Source organism: Notothenia rossii (assembly GCF_949606895.1).
Source record: "Notothenia rossii genome assembly, chromosome: 2".
Classification (NCBI taxonomy): domain Eukaryota; kingdom Metazoa; phylum Chordata; class Actinopteri; order Perciformes; family Nototheniidae; genus Notothenia; species Notothenia rossii.
The window spans coordinates 63,662-77,500 of NC_136904.1; the positions used below are offsets into that span (position 1 = coordinate 63,662).

General features: G+C 43.8%; 1 protein-coding gene across 1 annotated transcript in view; it reads right to left on the reverse strand.

The window, feature by feature from the left end:
* The window catches only part of LOC307027941 (uncharacterized protein), a 99,476-nt gene that overhangs the window by 59,205 nt on the left and 26,432 nt on the right, over positions 1 to 13,839 (reverse strand). The window contains exons 3-4 of the mRNA XM_079662635.1: positions 1,533 to 1,730; positions 718 to 942 (exon numbers count right to left, since the gene is read on the reverse strand). Of these exons, the coding sequence (XP_079518761.1) occupies positions 718 to 942; positions 1,533 to 1,730 (423 nt within the window). The remainder of the gene's footprint in view (positions 1 to 717; positions 943 to 1,532; positions 1,731 to 13,839) is intronic.

The window sequence follows — 13,839 nt, forward strand, 5'->3', positions numbered from 1 at the left end:
CAAAACAAGGCAAGGTAAGACAAGACAAGGTAAGGTAAGGTAAGGTAAGGCAAGGCAAGGTAAGACAAGGTAAGGCAAGGCAAGGTAAGGCAAGGTAAGGCAAGGTAAGACAATGTAAGACAAGACAAGGCAAGACAAGACAAGGCAAGGCGAGGTAAGGTAAGACAAGGCAAGGGAAGGCAAGGCAAGGAAAGACAAGGCAAGACAAGACAAGGCAAGGCAAGGTAAGGTAAGACAAGACAAGGCAAGGCAAGGTAAGGCAAGGCAAGGCAAGACAAGGCAAGGCAAGACAAGACAAGGCAAGACAAGACAAGGCAAGACAAGACAAGGCAAGGTGAGGTAAGGTAAGACAAGACAAGGCAAGGTAAGGTAAGACAAGGCAAGGCAAGACAAGGCAAGGCAAGACAAGACAAGACAAGGCAAGACAAGACAAGGCAAGGTGAGGTAAGGTAAGACAAGGCAAGGCAAGACAAGACAAGGCAAGACAAGACAAGGCAAGGTGAGGTAAGGTAAGGTAAGACAAGGCAAGGCAAGACAAGACAAGGCGAGGTAAGGTAAGACAAGGCAAGGCAAGGCAAGACAAGACAAGACAAGACAAGGCAAGACAATGTAAGACAAGACAAGGCAAGGTAAGACAAGACAAGACAAGGCAAGATGAGACAAGGCAAGGTAAGGTAAGACAAGGCAAGGCAAAGTAACTATTGAAACAGCAGTTACCTGCACCTCCTGCTGTTCCTCCTGCTGTTCGTCATGCAGCCTGCAGGGGGCGGCGCTCACCAGGAGCAGGCGGGGGTGGCGGGGGGAAGACGGAGGGGGGGGAGACAGCAGGAAGTAGAAGTCTCCCGGTTGGAGCTTCAGATCCAGAGGGCTGAGCTGCACCACCACTTTCTCCTGGAGGCAGAGGGGCCAGCCGGGGGGGAGGGGGAGACCCTCGTACTGCACCTGGGGGTGGAGGGGGAGAGGTTAGGGTGGTATAACACCTGGGGGGAGGGGGAGGCCCTCAAACTGCACCTGGGGGGGAGAGAGTTTAGGGTGGTATAACACCTCCTCCAGGTGTTATACCACCCTAACCTCCGGAGGGGGAGACCCTCGTACTGCACCTGGGGGTGGAGGGGGAGAGGTTAGGGTGGTATAACACCTGGGGGGAGGGGGAGGCCCTCAAACTGCACCTGGGGGGGAGAGAGTTTAGGGTGGTATAACACCTCCTCCAGGTGTTATACCACTCTAACCTCCGGAGGGGGAGACCCTCGTACTGCACCTGGGGGTGTAACACCTCCTCCAGGTGTTATACCACCCTAACCTCCGGAGGGGGAGACCCTCGTACTGCACCTGGGGGTGGAGGGGGAGAGGTTAGGGTGGTATAACACCTGGGGGGAGGGGGAGGCCCTCAAACTGCACCTGGGGGGGAGAGAGTTTAGGGTGGTATAACACCTCCTCCAGGTGTTATACCACCCTAACCTCCGGAGGGGGAGACCCTCGTACTGCACCTGGGGTATTAATATACTGTATATAATATTTATAATAATACTCACGCAGGCGTGCTGCTTCAGATCCTCCAGCAGCTGTTTGCCCGGCAACAGGAAGTTCAGCAGGTAGTTCAGGGCATCGCCATGGTAACGACCCTGCAGCACGCGGCTCACCTGAGGCAGGAAGGCGGGGGCCGTCAGGTGATAGGGGGGAAACAGAGAGGAGAGGATCTCCTGCAGGCAGAGGTCCACAGACTCACTGTCCTGAGGAGAGGAGACACATGTCAATCATCTCTAATTACTGCACTGTTTACTTTGGGAAAATGGTGACATCACTAAGGAACAGAGAGGAGAGGGTCTCCTGCAGGTAGAGGTCCACAGACTCACTGTCCTGAGGAGAGGAGACACTTTTGTTCTAAATACAGATGCCCCATGTCCAACTTGTGGCCCCACGCAAAGTCATATGATGAGGCCCTCTGTGTCGCAACGTCGACTTGGGGGGCGGGGGGGGGGGGGGACTCGCAGCGGCGAAACTGTGCCGCGCCTACACTAATTGCGCTGCATAAGCGCACAGTTACGCCACATTTGCGGCTCAGTTGAGGCTCCCCCCGCGAGGTAAGGCCCCCTCCGCGAGGTAAGGCCCCCTCCGCGAGGTAAGGCCCAATCCGCGAGGTAAGGCCACCTCCGCGAGGTAAGGCCCCCTCCGCGAGGTAAGGCCACCTCCGCGAGGTAAGGCCCCCTCCGCGAGGTAAGGCCACCTCCGCGAGGTAAGGCCCCCTCCGCGAGGTAAGGCCACCTCCGCGAGGTAAGGCCCCCTCCGCGAGGTAAGGACACCTCCGCGAGGTAAGGCCCCCTCCGCGAGGTAAGGCCACCTCCGCGAGGTAAGGCCACCTCCACAAGGTAAGGCCCCCTCCGCGAGGTAAGGCCCCCTCCGCGAGGTAAGGCCCTACTGCGAGATCTGCGTGAAAATCAACAGGAGGGGAATCTTTAAAAACTAAAATCACAAACATCTAAAAAGAGATACAATTATAAGGAAATACGGCACATTTATAAAATGCAAACTAAATATGAAGTGGTAAAAGCTTTAAAAAGTGTGTGTGTGTGTGTGTGTGTGTGTGTGTGTGTGTGTGTGTGTGTGTGTGTGTGTGTGTGTGTGTGTGTGTGTGTGTGTGTGTGTGTGTGTGTGTGTGTGTGTGTGTGTGTGTGTGTGTATTATTAAAACTCCTCAGCACGAGTCTCTCTGGCTGCAGATCAACAGGCTACCCCTGCAGGAGAGCCAGGGAGACCCCAAGTTCAAACTCAGATATTAATATCACAGACTGAAGGGACAAACTGTAGAGATATACATGTAGAAGGGACAGACTGTAGAGATATAGATGTAGAAGGGACAAACTGTAGAGATATACATGTAGAAGGGACAGACTGTAGAGATATAGATGTAGAAGGGACAAACTGTAGAGATATACATGTAGAAGGGACAAACTGTAGAGATATACATGTAGAAGGGACAGACTGTAGAGATATAGATGTAGAAGGGACAGACTGTAGATATATACATGTAGAAGGGACAGACTGTGGAAGGTTTATGGCTGAAAAGCATTCTAGTTTTACGACAGACTGGAGATATATACATGTAGAAGGGACAGACTGTGGAGATATACATGTAGAAGGGACAGACTGTAGAGATATACATGTAGAAGGGACAGACTGTAGAGATATAAATGTAGAAGGGACAGACTGTAGAATCAGAACTATATAGAAGGGACAGACTGTAGAATCAGAAATATACAGGAGGGACAGACTGTAGAGATATACATGTAGAAGGGACAGACTGTAGAGATATACATGTAGAAGGGACAGACTGTAGATATATACATGTAGAAGGGACAGAGTGTGGAGATATACATGTAGAAGGGACAGAGTGTGGAGATATACATGTAGAAGGGACAGACTGTAGAGATATACATGTAGAAGGGACAGACTGTAGATATATACATGTAGAAGGGACAGAGTGTGGAGATATACATGTAGAAGGGACAGACTGGAGAGATATACATGTAGAAGGGTCAGACTGTGGAGATATACATGTAGAAGGGACAGACTGGAGAGATATACATGTAGAAGGGACAGAGTGTGGAGATATACATGTAGAAGGGACAGACTGGAGAGATATACATGTAGAAGGGACAGACTGTAGAGATATACATGTAGAAGGGACAGAGTGTGGAGATATACATGTAGGAGGGACAGACTGTAGAGATATACATGTAGAAGGGACAGACTGGAGAGATATACATGTAGAAGGGACAGAGTGTGGAGATATACATGTAGAAGGGACAGAGTGTGGAGATATACATGTAGGAGGGACAGACTGTAGAGATATACATGTAGAAGGGACAGACTGTAGAGATATACATGTAGAAGGGACAGAGTGTGGAGATATACATGTAGAAGGGACAGACTGTAGAGATATACATGTAGAAGGGACAGAGTGTGGAGATATACATGTAGAAGGGACAGACTGTAGATATATACATGTAGATGGGACAGAGTGTGGAGATATACATGTAGAAGGGACAGACTGTAGAGATATACATGTAGATGGGACAGAGTGTGGAGATATAGATGTAGAAGGGACAGACTGTAGATATATACATGTAGATGGGACAGAGTGTGGAGATATACATGTAGAAGGGACAGACTGTAGAGATATACATGTAGATGGGACAGACTGTAGAGATATACATGTAGAAGGGACAGACTGTGGAGATATACATGTAGAAGGGACAGACTGTAGAGATATACATGTAGATGGGACAGAGTGTGGAGATATAGATGTAGAAGGGACAGACTGTAGATATATACATGTAGAAGGGACAGACTGTATAGATATACATGTAGAAGGGACAGACTGTAGATATATACATGTAGAAGGGACAGAGTGTGGAGATATAGATGTAGAAGGGACAGACTGTGGAGATATACATGTAGAAGGGACAGACTGTGGAGATATACATGTAGAAGGGACAGACTGTAGAGATATAGATGTAGAAGGGACAGACTGTAGATATATACATGTAGAAGGGACAGACTGTGGAGATATACATGTAGAAGGGACAGACTGTGGAGATATACATGTAGAAGGGACAGACTGTAGAGATATAGATGTAGAAGGGACAGACTGTAGATATATACATGTAGAAGGGTCAGACTGTGGAGATATACATGTAGAAGGGACAGACTGTAGATATATACATGTAGAAGGGACAGACTGTGGAGATATACATGTAGAAGGGACAGACTGTAGATATATACATGTAGAAGGGTCAGAGTGTGGAGATATACATGTAGAAGGGACAGACTGTAGAGATATAGATGTAGAAGGGACAGACTGTGGAGATATACATGTAGAAGGGACAGACTGTAGATATATACATGTAGAAGGGTCAGACTGTGGAGATATACATGTAGAAGGGACAGACTGTAGAGATATACATGTAGAAGGGACAGACTGTGGAGATATACATGTAGAAGGGACAGACTGTGGAGATATACATGTAGAAGGGACAGACTGTAGAGATATAGATGTAGAAGGGACAGACTGTAGATATATACATGTAGAAGGGTCAGACTGTGGAGATATACATGTAGAAGGGACAGACTGTGGAGATATACATGTAGAAGGGACAGACTGTAGAGATATACATGTAGAAGGGACAGACTGTAGATATACATGTAGAAGGGTCAGACTGTAGATATACATGTAGAAGGGACAGACTGTAGATATATACATGTAGAAGGGACAGACTGTGGAGATATACATGTAGAAGGGTCAGACTGTAGATATACATGTAGAAGGGACAGAGTGTAGATATATACATGTAGAAGGGACAGACTGTAGAGATATAGATGTAGAAGGGACAGACTGTGGAGATATACATGTAGAAGGGACAGACTGTGTAGATATACATGTAGAAGGGACAGAGTGTAGATATATACATGTAGAAGGGACAGACTGTAGAGATATAGATGTAGAAGGGACAGACTGTGGAGATATACATGTAGAAGGGTCAGACTGTGGAGATATACATGTAGAAGGGTCAGACTGTGGAGATATACATGTAGAAGGGACAGACTGTAGATATATACATGTAGAAGGGACAGAGTGTGGAGATATAGATGTAGAAGGGACAGACTGTAGATATATAGATGTAGAAGGGACAGAGTGTGGAGATATAGATGTAGAAGGGACAGACTGTAGATATATAGATGTAGAAGGGACAGACTGTGGAGATATACATGTAGAAGGGTCAGACTGTAGAGATATACATGTAGAAGGGACAGACTGTGGAGATATACATGTAGAAGGGACAGACTGTGGAGATATACATGTAGAAGGGACAGACTGTAGAGATATACATGTAGAAGGGACAGACTGTAGATATACATGTAGAAGGGACAGACTGTGGAGATATACATGTAGAAGGGACAGACTGTAGATATACATGTAGAAGGGACAGACTGTAGATATACATGTAGAAGGGACAGAGTGTGGAGATATACATGTAGAAGGGACAGACTGTAGATATACATGTAGAAGGGACAGACTGTGGAGATATACATGTAGAAGGGACAGACTGTAGAGATATACATGTAGAAGGGACAGACTGTAGAGATATACATGTAGAAGGGACAGACTGTAGATATATACATGTAGAAGGGACAGACTGGAGAGATATACATGTAGAAGGGACAGACTGTAGAGATATACATGTAGAAGGGACAGACTGTGGATATATACATGTAGAAGGGACAGACTGTAGAGATATACATGTAGAAGGGACAGACTGTGGAGATATACATGTAGAAGGGACAGACTGGAGAGATATACATGTAGAAGGGACAGACTGTAGAGATATACATGTAGAAGGGACAGACTGTAGAGATATACATGTAGAAGGGACAGACTGTGGAGATATACATGTAGAAGGGACAGACTGTAGATATACATGTAGAAGGGACAGAGTGTGGAGATATACATGTAGAAGGGACAGACTGTAGATATATACATGTAGAAGGGACAGAGTGTGGAGATATACATGTAGAAGGGACAGACTGTGGAGATATACATGTAGAAGGGACAGACTGGAGAGATATACATGTAGAAGGGACAGAGTGTGGAGATATACATGTAGAAGGGTCAGACTGTGGAGATATACATGTAGAAGGGACAGACTGGAGAGATATACATGTAGAAGGGACAGACTGTAGAGATATACATGTAGAAGGGACAGACTGTGGATATATACATGTAGAAGGGACAGACTGTAGAGATATACATGTAGAAGGGACAGACTGTGGAGATATACATGTAGAAGGGACAGACTGGAGAGATATACATGTAGAAGGGACAGACTGTAGAGATATACATGTAGAAGGGACAGACTGTGGATATATACATGTAGAAGGGACAGACTGTAGAGATATACATGTAGAAGGGACAGACTGTGGAGATATACATGTAGAAGGGACAGACTGGAGAGATATACATGTAGAAGGGACAGACTGTGGAGATATACATGTAGAAGGGACAGACTGTAGATATACATGTAGAAGGGACAGAGTGTGGAGATATACATGTAGAAGGGACAGACTGTAGATATACATGTAGAAGGGACAGACTGTAGATATACATGTAGAAGGGACAGAGTGTGGAGATATACATGTAGAAGGGACAGACTGTAGATATACATGTAGAAGGGACAGACTGTGGAGATATACATGTAGAAGGGACAGACTGGAGAGATATACATGTAGAAGGGACAGACTGTAGAGATATACATGTAGAAGGGACAGACTGTGGATATATACATGTAGAAGGGACAGACTGTAGAGATATACATGTAGAAGGGACAGACTGTGGAGATATACATGTAGAAGGGTCAGACTGGAGAGATATACATGTAGAAGGGACAGACTGTAGAGATATACATGTAGAAGGGACAGACTGTGGAGATATACATGTAGAAGGGACAGACTGGAGAGATATACATGTAGAAGGGACAGACTGTAGAGATATACATGTAGAAGGGACAGAGTGTGGAGATATACATGTAGAAGGGACAGACTGTAGAGATATACATGTAGAAGGGACAGACTGTGGAGATATACATGTAGAAGGGACAGACTGGAGAGATATACATGTAGAAGGGACAGACTGTAGAGATATACATGTAGAAGGGACAGACTGTGGAGATATACATGTAGAAGGGACAGACTGGAGAGATATACATGTAGAAGGGACAGACTGTAGAGATATACATGTAGAAGGGACAGAGTGTGGAGATATACATGTAGAAGGGACAGACTGTAGAGATATACATGTAGAAGGGACAGACTGTGGAGATATACATGTAGAAGGGACAGACTGGAGAGATATACATGTAGAAGGGACAGACTGTAGAGATATACATGTAGAAGGGACAGACTGTAGATATACATGTAGAAGGGACAGACTGTAGATATATACATGTAGAAGGGTCAGACTGTGGAGATATACATGTAGAAGGGACAGACTGTGGAGATATACATGTAGAAGGGACAGACTGTAGATATATACATGTAGAAGGGACAGAGTGTAGAGATATACATGTAGAAGGGACAGACTGTGGAGATATACATGTAGAAGGGACAGAGTGTGGAGATATACATGTAGAAGGGACAGACTGTAGATATACATGTAGAAGGGACAGAGTGTGGAGATATACATGTAGAAGGGACAGACTGTAGATATACATGTAGAAGGGACAGAGTGTGGAGATATACATGTAGAAGGGACAGAGTGTGGAGATATACATGTAGAAGGGACAGACTGTGGAGATATACATGTAGAAGGGACAGACTGTAGATATACATGTAGAAGGGACAGACTGTAGATATACATGTAGAAGGGACAGACTGTGGAGATATACATGTAGAAGGGACAGACTGGAGAGATATACATGTAGAAGGGACAGACTGTAGATATATACATGTAGAAGGGACAGACTGTAGATATACATGTAGAAGGGACAGAGTGTGGAGATATACATGTAGAAGGGACAGACTGTAGAGATATACATGTAGAAGGGACAGACTGTAGATATACATGTAGAAGGCTCAGACTGTGGAGATATACATGTAGAAGGGACAGAGTGTGGAGATATACATGTAGAAGGGACAGACTGTAGATATACATGTAGAAGGGACAGACTGTAGATATACATGTAGAAGGGACAGAGTGTGGAGATATACATGTAGAAGGGACAGACTGTAGATATACATGTAGAAGGGACAGAGTGTGGTGATATACATGTAGAAGGCTCAGACTGTGGAGATATACATGTAGAAGGGACAGACTGTAGATATACATGTAGAAGGGACAGACTGTAGATATACATGTAGAAGGGACAGACTGTAGATATACATGTAGAAGGGACAGACTGTGGATATACATGTAGAAGGGACAGAGTGTGGAGATATACATGTAGAAGGGACAGACTGTAGATATATACATGTAGAAGGGACAGACTGTGGATATACATGTAGAAGGGACAGAGTGTGGAGATATACATGTAGAAGGGACAGACTGTAGAGATATACATGTAGAAGGGACAGAGTGTGGAGATATACATGTAGAAGGGACAGACTGTAGAGATATACATGTAGAAGGGACAGAGTGTGGAGATATACATGTAGAAGGGACAGACTGTAGATATACATGTAGAAGGGACAGACTGTAGATATACATGTAGAAGGGACAGACTGTAGATATACATGTAGAAGGGACAGAGTGTGGAGATATACATGTAGAAGGGACAGACTGTAGATATATACATGTAGAAGGGTCAGACTGTAGAGATATACATGTAGAAGGGTCAGACTGTAGAGATATACATGTAGAAGGGACAGACTGTGGAGATATACATGTAGAAGGGACAGACTGTAGAGATATACATGTAGAAGGGACAGACTGTGGAGATATACATGTAGAAGGGACAGACTGTAGATATACATGTAGAAGGGACAGACTGTGGAGATATACATGTAGAAGGGACAGAGTGTGGAGATATACATGTAGAAGGGACAGAGTGTGGAGATATACATGTAGAAGGGACAGACTGTAGATATACATGTAGAAGGGACAGACTGTGGAGATATACATGTAGAAGGGACAGAGTGTGGAGATATACATGTAGAAGGGACAGAGTGTAGATATACATGTAGAAGGGACAGACTGTGGAGATATACATGTAGAAGGGACAGAGTGTAGATATACATGTAGAAGGGACAGACTGTGGAGATATACATGTAGAAGGGACAGAGTGTAGATATACATGTAGAAGGGACAGACTGTGGAGATATACATGTAGAAGGGACAGAGTGTAGATATACATGTAGAAGGGACAGACTGTGGAGATATACATGTAGAAGGGACAGACTGTAGATATACATGTAGAAGGGACAGACTGTGGAGATATACATGTAGAAGGGACAGAGTGTGGAGATATACATGTAGAAGGGACAGACTGTAGATATACATGTAGAAGGGACAGACTGTAGATATATACATGTAGAAGGGACAGAGTGTGGAGATATACATGTAGAAGGGACAGACTGTAGATATACATGTAGAAGGGACAGACTGTGGAGATATACATGTAGAAGGGACAGACTGTAGAGATATACATGTAGAAGGGACAGAGTGTGGAGATATACATGTAGAAGGGACAGACTGTAGATATACATGTAGAAGGGACAGACTGTGGAGATATACATGTAGAAGGGACAGACTGTAGATATATACATGTAGAAGGGACAGACTGTGGAGATATACATGTAGAAGGGACAGACTGTAGAGATATACATGTAGAAGGGACAGAGTGTGGAGATATACATGTAGAAGGGACAGACTGTAGATATACATGTAGAAGGGACAGACTGGAGATATACATGTAGAAGGGACAGACTGTAGATATATACATGTAGAAGGGACAGAGTGTGGAGATATACATGTAGAAGGGACAGACTGTAGATATATACATGTAGAAGGGACAGAGTGTGGAGATATACATGTAGAAGGGACAGACTGTAGAGATATACATGTAGAAGGGACAGACTGTGGAGATATACATGTAGAAGGGACAGAGTGTAGATATACATGTAGAAGGGACAGACTGTGGAGATATACATGTAGAAGGGACAGACTGTAGATATATACATGTAGAAGGGACAGACTGTAGATATACATGTAGAAGGGACAGAGTGTAGATATACATGTAGAAGGGACAGAGTGTAGATATACATGTAGAAGGGACAGACTGTGGAGATATACATGTAGAAGGGACAGACTGTAGATATACATGTAGAAGGGACAGACTGTGGAGATATACATGTAGAAGGGACAGACTGTAGATATACATGTAGAAGGGACAGACTGTGGAGATATACATGTAGAAGGGACAGAGTGTGGAGATATACATGTAGAAGGGACAGACTGTGGAGATATACATGTAGAAGGGACAGACTGTAGATATATACATGTAGAAGGGACAGAGTGTGGAGATATACATGTAGAAGGGACAGACTGTAGATATACATGTAGAAGGGACAGACTGTGGAGATATACATGTAGAAGGGACAGACTGTAGATATACATGTAGAAGGGACAGACTGTAGATATATACATGTAGAAGGGACAGAGTGTGGAGATATACATGTAGAAGGGACAGACTGTAGATATACATGTAGAAGGGACAGACTGTGGAGATATACATGTAGAAGGGACAGAGTGTGGAGATATACATGTAGAAGGGACAGACTGTAGATATACATGTAGAAGGGACAGACTGTAGATATATACATGTAGAAGGGACAGAGTGTGGAGATATACATGTAGAAGGGACAGACTGTAGATATACATGTAGAAGGGACAGACTGTGGAGATATACATGTAGAAGGGACAGACTGTAGATATATACATGTAGAAGGGACAGAGTGTGGAGATATACATGTAGAAGGGACAGACTGTAGATATACATGTAGAAGGGACAGAGTGTGGAGATATACATGTAGAAGGGACAGACTGTAGATATATACATGTAGAAGGGACAGAGTGTGGAGATATACATGTAGAAGGGACAGACTGTAGAGATATACATGTAGAAGGGACAGACTGTGGAGATATACATGTAGAAGGGACAGAGTGTGGAGATATACATGTAGAAGGGACAGACTGTAGAGATATACATGTAGAAGGGACAGACTGTGGAGATATACATGTAGAAGGGACAGACTGTAGATATATACATGTAGAAGGGACAGAGTGTGGAGATATACATGTAGAAGGGACAGACTGTGGAGATATACATGTAGAAGGGACAGAGTGTGGAGATATACATGTAGAAGGGACAGACTGTAGATATATACATTTAGAAGGGACAGAGTGTGGAGATATACATGTAGAAGGGACAGACTGTGGAGATATACATGTAGAAGGGACAGACTGGAGATATACATGTAGAAGGGACAGACTGTAGAGATATACATGTAGAAGGGACAGAGTGTGGAGATATACATGTAGAAGGGACAGACTGTAGATATACATGTAGAAGGGACAGACTGTGGATATATACATGTAGAAGGGACAGACTGTAGAGATATACATGTAGAAGGGACAGACTGTAGATATATACATGTAGAAGGGTCAGACTGTGGAGATATACATGTAGAAGGGACAGACTGTAGAGATATACATGTAGAAGGGACAGACTGTGGAGATATACATGTAGAAGGGACAGACTGTAGAGATATACATGTAGAAGGGACAGACTGTAGATATATACATGTAGAAGGGTCAGACTGTGGAGATATACATGTAGAAGGGACAGACTGTAGATATATACATGTAGAAGGGACAGAGTGTGGAGATATACATGTAGAAGGGACAGACTGTAGAGATATACATGTAGAAGGGACAGACTGTGGAGATATACATGTAGAAGGGACAGACTGTAGATATATACATGTAGAAGGGACAGAGTGTGGAGATATACATGTAGAAGGGACAGACTGTAGAGATATACATGTAGAAGGGACAGACTGTGGAGATATACATGTAGAAGGGACAGACTGTAGAGATATACATGTAGAAGGGACAGAGTGTGGAGATATAGATGTAGAAGGGACAGACTGTAGATATATACATGTAGAAGGGACAGAGTGTGGAGATATACATGTAGAAGGGACAGACTGTAGATATATACATGTAGAAGGGACAGAGTGTGGAGATATACATGTAGAAGGGACAGACTGTAGAGATATACATGTAGAAGGGACAGACTGTGGAGATATACATGTAGAAGGGACAGACTGTAGATATATACATGTAGAAGGGACAGAGTGTGGAGATATACATGTAGAAGGGACAGACTGTGGAGATATACATGTAGAAGGGACAGAGTGTGGAGATATAGATGTAGAAGGGACAGACTGTAGATATATACATGTAGAAGGGACAGAGTGTGGAGATATACATGTAGAAGGGACAGACTGTAGATATATACATGTAGAAGGGACAGAGTGTGGAGATATACATGTAGAAGGGACAGACTGTAGAGATATACATGTAGAAGGGACAGACTGTGGAGATATACATGTAGAAGGGACAGACTGTAGATATATACATGTAGAAGGGACAGAGTGTGGAGATATACATGTAGAAGGGACAGACTGTGGAGATATACATGTAGAAGGGACAGACTGGAGATATACATGTAGAAGGGACAGAGTGTGGAGATATACATGTAGAAGGGACAGACTGTAGATATACATGTAGAAGGGACAGAGTGTGGAGATATACATGTAGAAGGGACAGACTGGAGATATACATGTAGAAGGGTCAGACTGTGGAGATATACATGTAGAAGGGACAGACTGTAGATATATACATGTAGAAGGGACAGACTGTAGAGATATACATGTAGAAGGGACAGACTGTAGATATACATGTAGAAGGGTCAGACTGTGGAGATATACATGTAGAAGGGACAGACTGTAGATATATACATGTAGAAGGGACAGACTGTAGAGATATACATGTAGAAGGGACAGACTGTAGAGATATACATGTAGAAGGGACAGACTGTGGAGATATACATGTAGAAGGGACAGACTGTAGATATACATGTAGAAGGGACAGACTGTGGAGATATAGATGTAGAAGGGACAGACTGTAGATATACATGTAGAAGGGACAGACTGTAGATATACATGTAGAAGGGACAGAGTGTGGAGATATACATGTAGAAGGGACAGACTGTAGATATATACATGT